The sequence below is a fragment of the Cupressus sempervirens genome, chromosome 2 (genome assembly GCF_028749045.1).
Source record: "Cupressus sempervirens isolate cs-2001-9-10 chromosome 2, ASM2874904v1, whole genome shotgun sequence".
In the NCBI taxonomy this organism is placed as follows: domain Eukaryota; kingdom Viridiplantae; phylum Streptophyta; class Pinopsida; order Cupressales; family Cupressaceae; genus Cupressus; species Cupressus sempervirens.
In genome coordinates, this window is record NC_143119.1 from 435,885,517 (window position 1) to 435,904,457 (window position 18,941).

At 34.5% G+C, this 18,941-nt stretch overlaps 1 protein-coding gene across 15 annotated transcripts in view; it reads right to left on the reverse strand.

Annotated features, from left to right (window-relative positions):
- Positions 1–5,102: 5,102 nt before the first annotated feature.
- The window catches only part of LOC149572950 (vacuolar cation/proton exchanger 3-like), a 77,550-nt gene continuing 63,711 nt past the window's right edge, over positions 5,103–18,941 (reverse strand). For 6 of the 15 annotated variants that reach the window (XM_089814078.1, XM_089814080.1, XM_089814072.1 and 3 more), the window contains 2 exons: positions 14,844–14,937; positions 5,628–6,251 (listed from right to left, as the gene is read on the reverse strand). In XM_089814078.1, coding sequence (XP_089670204.1) covers positions 6,241–6,251; positions 14,844–14,937 — 105 coding nt within the window. In that variant the 3' untranslated portion in view covers positions 5,628–6,240. Of the gene's footprint in view, positions 5,454–5,627; positions 6,252–14,110; positions 14,559–14,838; positions 14,938–18,941 lie in introns of those variants that run through there. The other 9 variants (XM_089814073.1, XM_089814074.1, XM_089814071.1 and 6 more) reach the window with 6 other exon arrangements.

Consider the following 18,941-nt stretch of genomic DNA (forward strand, 5'->3'; position numbering starts at 1 on the left):
AACTCAAGCAAAATCCTCACTTGAGTAATATGACCAATACCAACTAACTCCACATCCCTATCATGATGAGATAATGAAGTCAAAATACTATCTTCACTCACCTTCAGCTGGCGGGATAAATCATGTGAAGTACTACCTACCTCAACCTCATGTGATGAAGCATCTAACTGTGCCTGGTACTCTTTCTTAGCAAAGTCATGAATGCTCAATGTCTGCTCATCTCTACCAGGTATCTCACCATCCTGCACAACAACATCCTCATAATCATCATCTGAACCCACTACACTATAGTCACTGCCTGTTGTAACTATACCATCCTGAATCCCTGTGGCATCACCCTTTGACGACCTGTAAACAATTGTCTCAATTTGAGTATCAAGTTGACCGTTACTATCAATCTGTGTAATATCCTTTCCCACCACCTCCTATGGCAAAGTAGAATCTGAGACCTCTACTTGGCTATCAGCTAGTTTCTCAAACTCCTCATGCAAGTTCTTGGGAATTATGTCATCTGTCCTGTGAGAAAATCTACCAAATAGAAATCCAGTTAACTTATCCACCTTAGCTAGGTCAGACAACATGTCATTCATTATACGGTAGTGCTCAACCAACTGTTTAGACATGTCATGGCTTATTTTCATAAGTTTATCTCGAATGTCTAAATAACCATCCTTTCTACTATTTTGACTCTGGATATCAATTGTCCAAGATCGTGTCCTCTGAGACTCTGTACTATACCTGTCCATTCTATATAAAGTAGAGTGTAACCCCAATAGGATATAACTTCTTCAAACACCAAGAACTAACATGCAAATGATTAGAAGTAGCATGCAACCATAGATTTTGACATGCAACTAATTAGAAGCAACATGCAACCACCAAATTATGACATGCAAGATATGGGTAGTTGTCAAAACTGACATGCAAAATCTGAGTAGTTGTCAAAACTGACATGCAAGATCTGGGTAGCTGTCAAAACTGACATGCAAGATCTGGGTAGTTGTCAAAACTGACATGCAAACTTCTACAACCACCAAATTCACCAAGAACTAACATGCAAATGATTAGAAGTAGCATGCAACCATAGATTTTGACATGCAACTGATTAGAAGCAACATGCAACTACCAAATTATAACATGCAAGATCTGGGTAGTTGTCAAAACTAACATGCAAGATCTAGGTAGTTGTCAAAACTGACATGAAAACTTCTACAACCACCAAATTCACCAAGAACTAACATGAAAATGATTAGAAGTAGCATGCAACCATAGATTTTGACATGCAACTAATTAGAAGCAACATGCAACCACCAAATTATAACATGCAAGATCTGGGTAGTTGTCAAAACTGACATGCAAGCTTCTACAAACCCTCAGGCTGGCAAGATCATGGCTCTGATACCACTGAAATGTCTCTTTTCTGATTTTTGTATGATATTTCCAACCTTTAATCAGATCTTTAAGATCAAACAACTAATATCACAAAGATCCTCCAAATTTCTCAAGAAACCTCAAATCGGGTATGTCAGAAATGGTGCCAAAAGCTTCACAACTTCACCTATTATTAATAAATCTGAAAATGGACATTTTTACAGAAATTTCAGCAGCATAAAAACCTAAAAAATGACATTTCCAGATCTATATAGCCTTTACACAGCAGCTCACAAATGTAGGACAAAAACTATGCTCACCAGGCTCCCGAAATTAACACAAAAATGCCCGGAAACACCACAAAAACACTAATAAACTATCTCAGAAATTTAATCACGTCCCAATACATATATTCAACTCTATTTTAACAGCTTAAAGTCTGAAATACATCAGCAACCAAAACTGATATGAAATGCTCAACTGAAAACACCAAACTCATGCAAAAAACACACCCAAAAACCCACAAATCTACACTGTTCAGCACAAAGGCAAACTCTGTATGAGCATGCACATGGAATGGCTTCAAACTCCCGTCTTTAGCCTTCCTGAAAACCTACAAACTCCCGTTCTTGGGTCTCCTTCTCCACAGGTTTGGCAGCCTCTGAAGAATAACAAAGAAATCAGCAAAATCAAGTTCTGGGATGAGCCCAAAATGCCTCCAAACCCCTTAAAAAAGGGCATAACTGTAACTCACGTCCAAGAGAGGTTAATGAAACATATTTTAATAATAATTTTTATTTATTAGTCCAACAGTTTCCAAAGATTAACCCCCTTTTTCCGAAACTTCACTTCCTTGGGCCCGCCTGCCTTAACAAAGATTATTATTTTTTAATTATTTGAAAAGGGGACATGACAGATACTCTATTGGAGAACAAGGTGTGTGCAAGATAAGAGTGTTCCTCCAACAACCTTGACTTGGAATCATGTGTGTGCCTTTGTGTGTGCCTCATGTGTGTGCCCAACCAATGATGAGTTTATAAAGTTTAGAGTGGCTACGCTATCCAATATCACAATGACCCTCTATCCCTGAAGGGTTCCCCTACCTGGAATACCATACGTATCAAACTCCCAGCTAGGGCAATGGTTCTTCCACGTCGTACTAATGCAATGATCTTCTCTATATGGTTTAGGCTTACCATCTTGGAGTCCTCCTGGGAGAGACCACCCTCTATGGATAGATCTTCTTGTTCATCCTCATCCTCATATACGACTTTGATGTAGTGTATTTGCCATTTATCAAGGCGTATGTTCCCACATTCCCCCAACTCCTTACAGGGGAATCATAATTTATGCCTTCAGAGTTCATGTTTCGTAGCTTCATCCAATGAAGTCTTCTTTGGTAGAAGTTTGTTATCTTTGTCCCTTGGAACAGTTTGGAGTTGGAGTAACCTCGAGAGGAAGAAATTGATAATGATGTCATACTTTGCACCTTTTTTATAACCTTTGAGAGGGTGGTAGGATTGAAACTCTTAACCCAACCCCTCAATGGTTCTATCAACTCGTCCATGAATAGTACTATTGTTCCCTTCCAAAAATGTTTGTAACCAAAAGAGAGGTTTTGGAATTTCAGGATGTGTTTGCCTTAAACTACACTAGCTATTTAAAATTAAGTCTCATATCTTTGCTATCAAACCAATATATCAACATTTTAGTGGATTTTGCATAAGCATTTACTTGGCCATGTCTCGGTGTAATGGTGTCATGATGTCATCATTCATGTGCCACTCCCTCTAAGTGGAGTGTTGCAAATTTAATTGGTTCCTCTTTTTGCATCGAGGTGAGCTAGAAGTAGGTGTCAACCTTCATCACCCATGCTTGGGCAGATATGGATCTAGATCCATTAAATGGGGACAAGTTCACTTTACTCAACTTCCTTCTGAGATCATCGTTAAACTATCCTCTACTTTTGCTCCCAAAATATTGCATCCTCAATTCCGCGTAATCTTTGTATGATATGTCCCCTTCCAAATTTGCATTATTCCAATCTTCTTTTAGTTGTTCTTGAACTTCCTCAAAGGTTGGCATCCTTCCTTCATGCGACACCTCTCTCTGTGGAGGGAAGATTGGCATGGGAGGTTAAGAACGCGCCTAATGAGAGCTTGCCTTTCTATAAACTAGATTGTCAATGTGAGCATTTTGTTTTCCACATATTTTACTTTCAGCTAGTTTCTACAGAGTTTCTTTCATTTGTATCTAATTCCTTAAAAGCTCTCTCAATAATACCATGATTTCAACAATAGTGAGTTCTTGGGATCTTTCATTTTGTCCACTAAATGGGATCTCCTTCGTATCCGACTATATCCTTTCATTCACTTCCCACCTTCCACAAGCTAGGAAGATCACTGGCTATGATACCACTGTAATGTTCCAAAGGTAATCTCTGTTTGAACGTGATCTTTGTTTGAATGTTATGTCTATTTAAAATTGTTTATGTCCAAAGGTGATTCACTGTCCAACAATTATTTCTGTCTAGAGGTGTTTTCTATCCGAAGGTCAGAAAATTTGCATTATATGTACAATATCAATGCAAGGGTGTCGTATAGTGTCTAAAGTTTGTACAAAATGGTGGAAGGGTCATACAGTGGTAAATGAACAATGTATTGGGTGTGCCAAGATCATCAATTGGTAACCAAATTAGATTATAGGTGCAAATAATGGTGTTGCTCCAACTCGCCAAATCTAAGCAAAGCATTACAAAACATAATAGTGAAAATTGAATTCCACCAAAACCACAAGCATCAACTAGAAAAGATCTTTCACTTCTGAAATGGCAAGATAAGAACTTCAAATAAAAAAATTTGTTATATAAAGAAATAATCCAAATCGCATACCTAAACAACTCAACCTCACGAACATAAATACCCCGTCAAGGGAAATTTTGTCTTTTAGTGAATATAAAGTTTGTACAGATTGCTAAAAGGATCGTGTGGTGGCAAATGAGGGTGTCCATGGGAACTTCAAAAAAAAGAACAGTGTACTAAGTTTGCCAAGATCATCAATTGGTAACCAAGTAAGATTATAGTTCCAAATAATGGTGTTGCTCTGAATTGCCAAATCCGAGCAAAGTAGTACAAAACATAATAGGGTGAAGGTCAAATCTCACCGAAACCACAAGAGCCAACAAAGAAAGATCTTTCACTTCCGAAATGGCAAAATAAGTAGAACTCTAAAATAAGAATTCACATTACAAAAAAAAAATCCAAATCACATACCTAAACATCTCAACCTCACAAAGATAAATACCTCGTCGAGGGATAAATTAAGTGTCGACAGAAGGCACTGACAATTAAAATAAAAATGAGTCCGAAATATGCTAAATTAATCAGCCCATAAACAATGGTTTTAATAAGTTATTTATTTATGATGGGAACATGGCATACCATATTGTAAGTCAGCCATGTTCTTTTGATGTACAGGTTTAGAGTAGGGATTTCTCCCTGCAAGCTATCAAATACTCATATCAATAGCAAAGAAATTTGGTATTATGAAACTGCTCGGTTGAAAATTGCCTTTCAGACCTCACAATGAGGTATACGGTTGATAAAGCATTGTATATGAAAATTTAATCTGCATATCTAAAGCATGAAATGTTATCATACATATCCTTGGAAGGTTATGAATGACAAGAAACGAATTTGTGGTACCAGAAGTTCAATTAAACTAATCAATGGTTTTGTAAGAGATGATGTTGCAACTTCTCAATTATTACCCAATTATTGTTTTTCACCATTTTTCCTACCTAAGAACAAAGCTTGTAAATTTTGGGCATTCAGAACATTTATTGAATAACTTACAACTTTCCTTTCTGATTTAATTTGAATAGTACAACAGTTTACTAGATTCCTGTACTTAAAGGAAACAGTGTATGTTCCCATTTCTTGCATCAATACCATTCTTTCACGGGCCAATCTATCAAAGAGAACCTTCAAAATTATCAAGATGTTTATATAATGCTCAGCAGTTTCATCAAATGGACAGAGTGCATTTTTGTCTTCTGTACTTATCATGTCTTCAACATAGACCTAGTTTAAATGAATACTTTGTAAGGACAAAAGAAAATTATATCACGAGCAATTAGAAATATATGAGAAACATAAGCACTGGACTAAACAGATCAAAATACAGTCCCCTTTCACTCCACAAAAATTGTAAAGAATTAAAAAAAAACTATCCGTTCATAAGAATGTAAACCACTCTATCATAAGTCCACACTGCATACATCATTGCATAAATATAGCCCATAAAAAATGCTACAAAATATATTCCTCAAAACAATTCCTTGCAAGACCAACTAAATTGTAGAAGCAGGCATGTCAATATGCCTGTCAATACACATTTCCATTAGCCATCCCATGCTTCAATTGAGGGCAGCAAAATCATTTTTAGATGCATTTCACTTCATCCTGATTCTTTACAAGAAATTTTACAACTTTGCCAAACCTCCTGTTGTCAGCTAGCATATTCATAATGTAGGGAAAATACTTTTTCACCACCACAACCATGACATACAATATGTGCTAAGGGAATGGTTATCACAAGCTAGCTAGCAACCTCTACCACACAGTTGCATTTATTTTGTTTAAATGCCAAAACCCAAGATATTTTTACTGGGTGCTTTGTTTTCAGCAGAAAATAATCATGATTCCTTAAGCAATCTGCAACTTGCCATCCAGAAATCCAATGCAGTGCTAATCATAAAATCCTGAAAATGCAACCGCTGCATATACTAACATGTGTCAAAGACCTCTTCCACAATCTGACGAATCAAACTCAGTTCTGAGGCTTTCCATAGCATTCTGAAGCAACCATTTAGTCATTCCCTGCATCAAATTTTAATGAAGTGGTAAGCATCAAATGCCCAAGGTACTCATAATGTTCCCTGGAAGCAAAGGATACATCTCTTCCTTAAAATATAACAATGTTGCATGTGCAGCTTTAATGATATGAAATAATCTGATGTTAAATACTTCAAATGCTTGGATTTTTAATGAACTGGTTAGTCACAAAAATTATGCATGGTTTCCAAATTAGCACCACAGATGTGCAAAAAAGGTCAGTATCATTTTTTCAAGATAACTGTGCATTCTAAAGGCAGTTGAAAATGGAAGTTCAAAATAATGGAAAAATCTTACTCGGAACAACAGAAGGTTTCGACATGAAGCAGGGACAATAATCTTGTTGCAGCTTCCTGACCTTGTCCCTTCGTAATGATGATGACGGAGACAAGTTAGGGCTTTGTGTGGTTACTGTCGAGTTTCACAACCACTTTTTCCCAAGAGGATGTTGCCTTTACACAGTAGGCCTGTACCTACTCTCTTACAAAAGCTTTCTCTTACAAGGAGAAAGCTTAGGCTTCACCTTGGCTTCAATATTGGATGCACTACAAAAAGCTTTACCAAGATGTCTAAAGTCAAATTCCATTTAAAGCATATATTTAAGGTAATCAACTATTTATGTATTTGAGTACTTGTATCACTCGAGAACATTCTCATCCAAAAGTGCGAGTAGCCACAATACAACCTAGTGAGTTAGTGTATCAGTTGCTCCTCTCAATTGTGAACTGCTAGAACTTCATGCATTTTTCCTTATAATGTTTGTGAGGGTAAAATTCCTCCTATAGAGAACTAACAAAGGAGACCGAGGCTCAAATTAGTAGGTTTACCTATCACATTGCACTAATTGCCACTTGTGAAACACTAAAATGGTCATAATCAATGTTGCAAAGAAGATCTTCTCAACGTAGAAAGAACCATGCTTCAAGCCATAGTTGAAAAGCTCGTTCTCGGCAATAACTCGGCCAACCCAATTTTTTTGAAAAACACGAAATCACCAAAAACTTGGCAAAAAAATCTCCAACAGATAGGCACTTTTATCGAACATTTGAAAATATATAATTTCTAAAAATATTCTTAGAAACCACAAACATATAACACCAAATTTATAGAATATATACTAATTTGTGATTTCCATCATAATATTAATCAATGTTTTGAGTTAAATTCATTATTCATAATTTATTTTATCTTAAATAAATCAGTTTGTTTTTCATTTGTATTCCATTTACATATAATTAGTAAATACTTTTCTCAGTTACATAAAATTTATTTGATGAATCAAAATACTAATGATAACTAATTTATTTTGTATTAAACAAAATTAGTATTATACAAAAGTATTAAAATACTGAATTAGTAAATACATTTACATATAACTTCCATACATAACTACATCTACAATTTCTATAATTTGCAAAGATACTAAAATATATTAGTAAATATATTGATAAATATATTTTATTTTACAAACAAGTTTTTAAGCACATTTACATAAGAACCACGATTAATATTTACATATTTTACTCAGATTTCTAAAATATATTCCCAACTTTATGCTACAATCTTATTAGAATATATTTACATTTAACTGTAAATTCCTAAGTTTCCTAAACTATATTAGGAAATACATTTACATTAATACAATATACAATTACATTTCTATTACTATATATTAATATATTATAAATTACAAAATACAAGGTATATGAAACATTTACATTAAAACATATTTAGACTAAACAAATTAATTAATTTTGTAAATTGGTTGGGTCAGGAGATTGGGAGAAGTCACAGTTACAGTCTCTATACAGTTGGTCACTAAATGAAGATGACGCGCTACTGAATGAAGACACGTGACACAAATGAAGTCTCTGCAGAAATAATCAACGATGATATGAAGACAAACCGCCACTAAAATATTTATTAAAACCCTAAATGTGATTCTTAAGACTTCGTCAACAATTTTTTTGACGATTTTTTGACTTTATTGGCAAGATTTATGGGAAATGTCGCAGTGATATTTGATTTAAAACCGTTGCCGAAATATTCCGCGATTATATCCTGAGCTTCTTTTTTTGCGATATATTGCGAGTCAAGCGATATATCGCCGATTTTTTGAACTCTCCTTCAAGCAATCAAATAGACATCTCCGATGCTAAGATACTAATTTCACCTTCAAATGTAAAAATGTCCAGATTGAATTGAACACTAAAGGGGTTGCAGTGTTGCACCAGCTGTGCAACATTTTCTGGTGCACATCCAAGTCAATTTATGAAGTCATGGAATTATCTGAAGAGTTATTGGCATTTTGTTCCCAAGGCAAAGCTCAACATTTCTTGACTGTATATAAGGCCTCTAGTTTGTGTTCATCAACCATTTTCCTTTTATGCTAGTCTAAATTTTCACAAACTAAACCAAGTGCATTACGAACCCTTAGATGTTGTGCTTGAGTTTGTCCTAATATGAAAGAACTTCAGCTTTGACACGAGTGATCTGATTCCCAATTGAATCAAAGGGAAATCTTTCACATTAGCTAGCAATGCAAAAAGATCATAGAATGCATAATAGAAAACAAACATGCAAACTAAAGATAAATTAAAGGTGCAGATGGCTTTCAGCAAATATGCCACTTCTATTCAGAGAGAACAAAGGAAATGTATCGAAGGTTTAAACGAGAATCTCTGTCCCTTTTCTAATTAAATAGGATGTACAAATAGGTATTTATCATAGTAAAACGGAGACACATCCCCCCCTTTTTACCCCACGTCTCGGAGGCAGGGATGCACTAGGGACTTGGGGACTTCGTCCTCCCTCCCCAGCGGCGCCACCAGAGGTTGATGTTTTGTAGCTTCTCTTGGAAAATCTATAGTGTTTATGTGTGTGTGTGTGTGTGTGTGTGTGTATAAGAATGTGATTATGTTAATGAACAGACATGTCCCTTCATGTCTATTCTTTATATATATATATATATATATATATATATAAGAGGATGTTGCACATTTGAAAAACATACACCAGACATTATGGCAGTGCTATTATATTTGCAAGTCCTCAGAAAAACAACATGGTATCAGAGCCAAGTTCCTTCTATAAAGCCTAAATAACTTGAAGGTAGATCTAAGTACTGTTAGATAAGGAATAGAAATGGACAGTATTAACACATAATCCAACGCAGCAATGATAGAAATTACAGCAGATATGCACACTAAACATTTGAAATGACAACTACATTTATCATGTAGATAGCATAGAGAAGCTTACAAACTCAATCTAAAGTGATGATTTGGTATAACCGAATAAAATAAAATATTATATTACACTCGGTGATCAAAAAGAGGACTCCATGGAGAATAGTCAACTCTGCACATTTAACATTTGGCTCAACAAAAGAATGACCAAGAACCATCATCTAAGGAACCCATCTAGAGAGGTAGACTCATATGGTTGACAGTCCAGCAATATGAATCATTAAGCAACGAATATGTTATAAATAGAAGAAACAACAACCACTAAATAGGGAAGTCTTAACTGCAAGTGGATCAGGTGTGGATACAAAAGGATATCAACACGATGATAGGAGGAGGAAATATATATGGTCCCAAGTCAATGATCACCAGTGACAAATAAATAATAACGTGCACAACAAATTGCTCAAATATCCTATTCTTCAGAAAAAATCATTAGAACTGCATAACGAAGATCAAATAGGATGAGATTAATCTAAAGAACAATCAAGTTGGAGGATTCTTGGCAGTCTGGAGGAGACTTGAAGATTGAAACACTCCGTCGTATATACATTGATTGCATGACACAATATCCGTCTAGTTAGGATATATACATTCGAATTGTCTTTTTGGAAGTACCAAATTTTATCCTTTCAAACCAGTTAAATCAGTTTGAACAATCAAGTCTCACAGCAAAATCAGTGACAAGAGACTTGCATGAAGAAAGCAATTTTAATCAGAATTGAGCAGCAACCAAAGTGGTAACATATTTAATAAAACATAGACAATGATAAAACAAAACAATAAATATTCACTAGTGATTGGGGTTTGAATAGCAATTATATTCAAAGATAATAAGATTGCAGAATCATTACATACCAGTGGAAAACCACAGAAAAAAAAAATATCAACAATCAGAATGGAGGGATCATCGAATGCTCTCAATGGATAGAAGATATGCAGAGAGAAGTATTGAAATCAACTGAGGTCATATTCGGTAAATGCATCTTGGTATTCTCCATTCCTCAGCAATTATAATGCCCCTCAAATTTATGATATACATCAGATGGACTGCAAACATATATATGTCAATTAATATATTGCCAAGTAAGGTTAGGATGACCAAGTCAATGGGTTCGTATACATACAGTTACGATCCACAGTTATAATACTATTAAGATGATTGATAATTAAAGGTCCACACAATGCATTGAAAGGAGAGACTTATGTAAGGAATGACGTGCAAGAGAAACATTAATATTTAAAGGAGTTAAATACAGGTCTTAAGAACTAGGGACCGACTGCCAACCAAGAAAAGGGAGATTGATTTCAGACTCAGAGGGAGTTTGACACTTCTTGAAGGATAAGGAGCTCAAAAGATTGATGTTTAGAGGAAGTCAGACACATCTGTTTGAAGTAGCAGATGGAGGATATGCTTCGGTCAACCTTCGATGGTCTTGATCATATTGATTCAAAGGGAGTAAACCATGTTGTGATGGATTCTCCAACGATCAATAAATTGTAGCAGTCAAGAGGACTGTGATTCATGAATATACCTCGTGACTGTGATTTTAATAGGCCTACCCCCTGTGTACATCATGAGGAAGTGATGACTTCCAAATGACGTCACTTGTATTTGCATTAAGTTATTGAAAGGTGATGATCTTACAATAACTTAATTTTTTATTATGATGGATATCTTACGTTGTCTATGCAAATGATAATAGATTATACTTTGCATGGTGGATGTTTATATGGTAAGCATTATGAGAATGTGTGTGCACATACCTTATAAACATTTTTTTAGAACATGGTGAATGTTATGCAAATTGATGTTCTGGGAGGCCATTTACACAAAGTACTTGGTGAGTGTCATGCAGCTTGATGTTTTGAAGGCCATTACTCACAAAGTACTTGATGAATATCATACAACTTGATGTTTTGGAAGGCCATTACTCACAGTACTTGGTGAACATCGTGCATCTAAACATTCTGGAAGGTCATTACTCAAAGAGTATTTGGTGAATATCATTGATATTCTGGGAGACCAATTCTCATGATATCATATGTGATATCAAACATTTTTTAGTAATTGGTGAATATCATGTATTTTGGGAGATCAATACTCATGATATCAGATGTGATATCAAAACCTTCTTGAGTACTTGGTGGATATCGAATGTCAATATTCTAAGAGACCAGTACTCATAGTATCAGATGTGATATCAAACCTTATTTGAGTATTTGGTGAATATCATGTATTGATATTCTGGAAGACCAATAATCTTAATGTCAAATGTGATAACAAAAAGTTGAATATTACATTGAGGAAATATATGGTCATGTGTTTATCCTCCCTAGCTAAGAGGGAGTGTTGATGTTTTGTAGCTTTTCTCTGAATATATATATATAATTATAAGAATGTGAGTATGTTAATGAACAGACATGTCCCTGGACATGTCTATTCTTTACTCATCATATAGTTCATTAACATAATCAGATTCTTATAATTAATTATATATATATAATATCTCTAATATATATATATATATAAGAGGATGTTGCATTTGAAAAACATATACTAGACATTATGGCAATGCTATTACATTTGCAATGGTCCTCAAAAAAACAACACCAAATTCTGCCACCTCTGCCGAGGATGGGGCGATGTCCCACTTTCACTATTTGTTGATTTGACTATTTATGTTCAATGTTCGATATTCCAATTCAATGCAATGTTCAAGTATTTACTCTTTTACATCGTTATATCTTAAATTGCAATACATCTTTTCATAACTAGCATATTAAGTACCATATGTATAGTATATACAACCCCCCATTGTCCCCTGACATCCCCAAATTAAGACCCCTCTATCCCCATGTACTAAAAACTTGTCCCTCCATTTTGTAGTCCTGTACTCCAAGGCAATGTAACTATGATATTTATATACAATAGTATAGGTAGACGGCCAACAAGTCCCCACATAGATGCTAACAAGTGTTCAGCACATATGTTGTATTGTAGAGATGGACAGAATAATGCAAAGTGTCAAACTCATATGGTCTTGGTTGTATCAATATATGTGTGAGGATGCCAATTTTACACAATTGTGTGTGTTGTGTGTTGGATCTGTTCAATTAATGTTGCATTAGTATTTGTGAGCACTATGTTGTGCTCGTTGATTGTGTTCATAGTGTTGGTGCATAAGGATGTACTCAAGTCAAAAATAATGAGTGGTTTTCCAATGGTTACCCATAGTCACAATTGTGCTTCTATGGTTGTGAATTGACTAAACAAGTTGGCTAACTCTGCAAGTTACTTGCACAAATTATTCTTTAAACCTATTTAATGATCCTTTGGTTTATCTACCAACAGTGTTTCCAATCATAGTTCATCTCTTGTAGAGCATTTTTTGGCATTTCGTGTTGGTAGTTTCTAAACTTTCCTAAGCCTATCATCTACAGTAAAATGATCAAACCAAAGTTTTTAATTGCACCCTTCTGCAAAGTCTCTAAATAGGCCACCATAGCTCCTCTCTAACCTATAGGGGTCTAAGCCTAATCAACATTAAATATACATATAATCAAGCAATCCACTCTTCCAAATCTCACTTGCTTATTTAGGTCAATGTTGGTTTCCTATGTTTGTCTCCCTCTGAGCTATCCTTATCTTTGCTTTTCCCAACTTCCAAGCACAATTAGAAAGAGAATGAAAAGGCCAACTCCTCCATTTAACATTACTAGTCCCTTCCATCTAAAGTTGTTCACATTCTTCAAAAGATTGGTGAAAAGGAAAAACAGTGCTTGGAACATTATCATGTCCCTTGTTACTTTTCAAGTTAGGTTTGAAGTTTGGTTGTTTTTTGGAAAAATATTCATTGCATGACAAAGCATACAATAAGGTGAAACCTCTTCAATATGGATCTTATACTATTCTTGAAAAAGAGTCCATATAAATATTCATCTTGATCACTTGACACAACTAGACATCCAAAATGCCATCAATGTCAATCTACTCAAACATTGTTATGAGATGACATTTAAATTTTAGTTTCTCATCAACCACTCTACAAATGTTCCCTTTTCAGCTTTTGCTGGATGATGGTCAAGTTCTCAAGAAGACACGGGATTTGATAACATAAAATAACTTTTTGCCAACTAAGGTCCACTTCTGAATCAACATCAATGGATTCTTAGAAATAGATTTTTCGGTTTTTTCTTTCACTTTTGAGAACACTGGAATCTAATCCTCCCATTCTTGGAAGGAATGATAATGATTCTTGAGTGCTTATGAATAGACGTAAAATAGATTTACTTAAACGTTCAGTGCCATTATTGTTATCTTCTGTTAAAAGCTAAAAAACACAGTACTTTTACTCCTGATTGGTAGGCTGTTAGACCTAACGTGGCTAATTCTTTTCTTGTTTAAGATTAGCTAGCAATTAATTTTTGTTTGGTTCTCACGTTTATTTGACCTAAAAAACATGGCTTTGATCATTTTTTCAGAATTTGTAATTTTGTCATAGTTTAGGCCTATATGAGCCCACTAACTTTTCAATTTCAGTTAATCATGTGTGTAATCAACTTTATAGTTCTAATGCAGACATTCTTCTCTAACACTTTTATGTAGGCTTTTTGTGTTTGCATTATTCATTCAGTCATTTTCATTTATTTATCATTAACATATCACCCTCTTTAAATTCACCCAATCCTTGATGATTCTTTTCATGATCTTCGCTTGTAACTTTTCATCTCCTATAAGATTGATAATATTGTTTTGGCTTGCACATGTTATTGTTGTTAGTAATTATCATGAACCTTTGGCCATTTGCAGTCATTAATATACTGTCTTTGTATTCCTTGTTTCTTCTTTTTCTTCTTCCTTGGTTCTTTCATTACGGTCTCACAAGCATCCTAGCAATCTTTTGATCACCCAAGAGATTGATGTTTGCAACAGGAACGTTACAATACATGGTGGAGTTAGTCTTCAAATGGAGCTTGTGGAAGTTGTGGCTTCAGTCACTACCAAGGTTTTGCTCGTGATAAGAAAAATCTTGCATAATTGTTTCTGTACACATGTATCAAACTACAAGGTGAGGATCAGCTTGAAATGCCACCGTACTGACCATCTCTTGTAATAAAAACCAAATATACTGCATCATAAACCATTACCATGACACGAAATGTACTCCAAAAACTGTGACTTTTTTATGGCTTAAGAAAGAGAAAACTGAAATTAAAAGAATGCAAATCAAAACTGTCTAGCTTAAGGACGGAATTCAAACGCACAAGCAGAAGATGTTCTCAATAAGCAGTAGAAGAAACTAGTCCAAGGAGATAATTAAATACTAACCATCTTCAAGATCAACATGTACAAAGAAGCTTGCAGCAACTATCAAGTAGCATAAAACAAGCATCAGCCCTTTGAAATAATTTGATGTGCCTTCCTGAAGAACAAAATGAAATAAATTAATACTTAATCTCTCATGAACAATTGCCTTCTACAAAATTTAATAGAACTTAACAATTCAACACAATATTCAAATTTGAAATGCCACGGTAGATCATTTTAACTGTTTCCTAAAGTTTTAATAAATAATTGTAGATTCCTCCATCAATTTTTTATGAAAAAACATAAGACATAATATATTGAAGAAAGACTACACAAAATTTTCTACACAGCAGAAGAATTCTCTTACAATGGGAGAGTAACATGTAAATATTTGTATCAAAAAAATGAAATGCTAAAACATTTGTTCTTAGAAGATGATACATAAAAATTAATAATCTTTCATCCATTAATTATTTATTTTGTTGAATTGTCAGCTCTTCAAGGTATCATCCAAAAAAATAGGGAAGAGAGAAGAGAAAATGATATTTTGAATTGAACATTCAAAATGAAAACCAATAGAAAAACATTATGCAAGTGATCACATGCTTTTTACTGTTTTAATGTTCAGTTTCTACACACCCTCCTCATGCAACTTCCTCCCCTTTGATTGTTCTGTAGCCTGTTAAGACTTATATGTCAGAAGTGCTCTGGTTTGTATACCTCATACATCAAGGGATTAAGTTTGTATATCTTTATACAAAATTGTGTAAGAATAGAGAACAATCCTCTTGTTAAATGCTTGCATAAATATCATGTCGTTAGTATTACCAATGATGATTCTAGCTTGGCAGTAAGCTTACTTTTAGGTTTAGATATCTTCATAAAGGATGAACCGTACACAACGCCCCCACCCCTCCTATACACCACAATGCACTTGGTATCTTCCTCTTAACCACTATGTTTTTATTCATTGAAGGAGGAATCGAAAAAGAATGAACATCTTCTAGCTAGACACATTTTACAAGGATGCTACTTAAAATGGAACATCTTATTGGAATTTTCTAACACGGCAAAAAACATTTTTAAACAAAAATTAGAGGCATTTATTGTTAAATTTGAACCAGAAATAAGGTAGATAAAGCTACATGAAAGAGAAACACACAAAAAAGAAAATGATTATCCTGGGAAAAACCCTCCTCAGCGAGGCAAACCCAGCCCACCAAAAATTAAGCTTTATTGAAGTCATCAATTCAATTTACAATATACTGCTCTTGATAAGAATTTCTTCAAGACTCAAATGTTCATATAATGATCAGAACTTTATGCTTGATACATGAAAAGTAACATCAATAATAATGTAATCAAACAATGTTTTCTAAAGCTGACGAAAAATGAACACTGGAATAGCAAAATATATGCTGAAATAATCACGGATTAAAGCTTCTCCACAATGACCTCAGATTAAACTGCAAGATATCATTCCAAACTGCATTCTATATTGAATAGAATATATGTAATTCCACCATCACCAAATTTTCTGCTACAGAAAGTGTATATATCTTTTAGTGCATGAACCAGCCACACTGAAAACAGACTAACAATAAATCTTGCTAACCATCGCAATTTGATAACTCCCAGAAAGACCAAAACTCTTTGCATACTGTCTGGAAATGATAAAACAATAATCTTGATTATAACCTCCGTCAATAGACATGAAACATCATCGAGAATAAAGCTTCAGCGGTGGAAAATAATCTTGACGCTTTCCGTAACAAAAAGAATCAAAAAACTCTGCCATTGATGCTGAGGTGTATAATTGAAGTGCCACTTCATCACTAAACATCCACATTGACACCTCTGGAAAGAAGGAAAGCAATCCACGAAGAATATGAGAGGCACGAACCGGGATATGAATATGAACAGGTCCAAAATTGAACAAAATGCAAAGGCACAAACAGACATAGGAGAAGCCATCTATAATATGAGAAGCCCGAACAGAACAAAAGAAGACTGCAGAAAAAATAGTCACCACAGACGACTGAAATTGGAACCACAGCAAAAATCAGGTAACCCTATCTCTATCGCAGCTACTATTCTCAACTTTTATAATCTTCCATGGCCATTTTAAACAATCACAAGGTTGCTTATGACTATTTATGACAGAAATGAGGTTATGTTTGAGAGTTTTTACAAGTGCATCAACAAGTTTTGTCTCCATAGTTTTTACATGAGATTGAAATTAGAAGCGCCAAAATTTGAACATATTCAGTAGAAGAAAAAAATTATTCTGGCCTTCCACGAGACTGTCTCCATACACCATGTGAGTAGTTGACCTGTCTGTAACATAAGAGACCACCTTTTCCTTACCTTTAATTATTTATATCATATATAGCTTGGGGTGCACTTTGCATCAATAAGCAAAATTTTTAATCATGAAATTCACAATGTTCTAAGCCTTCATATCATTTATATGCATATATTATTCACAATCCATCTATTATTTTTTTTTCCTTTCCTACATATTCCACAATAACACACTTAAAATCTGACACTCAAGTGAACTGCACAAGATAGTTCCAATATATATACTATGATCCCTGCACACTTCTACCTAGTAAACTTGGCCACATAAACTAACAGATGAGGTAATTCATTTTCAAATAAGTACCCATATCTTAGTTTAGGTCAAAGTAGTCGATCCTAGTTCTGACTCAGTTTCGGGGTTGTGGATTCTGCAAAAAAAATGGGCAGGTTGCACTACCATATGTGTGTGCATGCCTGCCTGCCTGCCTGTGCGTGCGCGCGCGTGTACGTGTGTGCATGCGTGTGTGTGTGTTAGATTCATATGTCCAATGTTCATTCATCATTGGTTCAAAACATCAAACATATAATAATAAGTGATGAGCATGATACTAAAGTTTGTTAAAAAAATAAATATGTAAAATCTATTGGTCGTGTTGATTATCATATTATGATGCCTAATGTAATCATGTTTTTGATGAGATACTCATACTTTTGATATTTGTAACTATTATTATTTAATATTTATATAATAGAAGTTAGCACCCTTCCATTTACCAAATTGAGTATTTAAAATTTTGATATTTATTGTTCAATGTTCAATGTTCCACTTTCATGTTCAGTGTTCAATGCAATGTTTTAGTATTTAAATTTTAGTAAATTAGTATTTTACATCTCTATGTCTTATATTGTTATACATCTTTTCATTATTAGCATTTTAAGTACCACATGTATAGTATATATTATATGCATCCCCTCCCCTGCTCCCCTCCCCCAATGTCATCCCCACATTAAGGCCCCTTTGTCCCCCCTATGCCCGGAAACTTGTCGCGACATCCCCTAGGACGGTGTAACTATGCTATTTCTCCATGGTCCCGTAGACTAACTAGGACATTTTAGGGATCTTGGGGGTATCTGGCCTAGGCAATTTCAGTTGCATGCAATTTTGAGGTGTTTTGATGTGGTTTTGAGATACTATTTATAATAAGTCAGTTGGACCAGATCAGTATCATCAGTGGTTTGTGGATAATATCATGTCAATGGTATTTGTTACTACCAACTAGACTTTGAATAATAGTTTACTATTATTATTATTAATTTATCTAATAATAAAGGTATAAAGTTAAATTAAAATATTTAACTTTATTGATTAGAGGGCTCAAGTAAAAGTGAAACTCATTTATATATTTAAAGTTCCCCTTTATTAGAAATACTTGGAGACTTAAATATTATAAAAACGAGTATTTCCATTTATACCACATTGGTTGGTGAGGTGTGTGGGCTCTCCTGAAATTGTAATAAAAAGCCTATGGAGTGCTTATTTCAGGTATGCTGAATTGAAGTAGGACCTTATGATTTATTTCAAGAGATCATCTTTACAGGTTTATGAGGACAAAATTTCTCATGGGAAACAATCTCTACATTGTTGAAAGACATGGTCTAAGATTGGTGCTTGCATTCAGGTAAGTCAACATAACTCAAGATTTCTTATTTGCTGGTTGAATGGTTCGAATTTCATCAGCTTGTTTGAAAACAGTTTGAAGATGATTCAAGAATAAAGGAATGAGAAGGAGAAGGCATTGCCTTTCATTGGTTTAT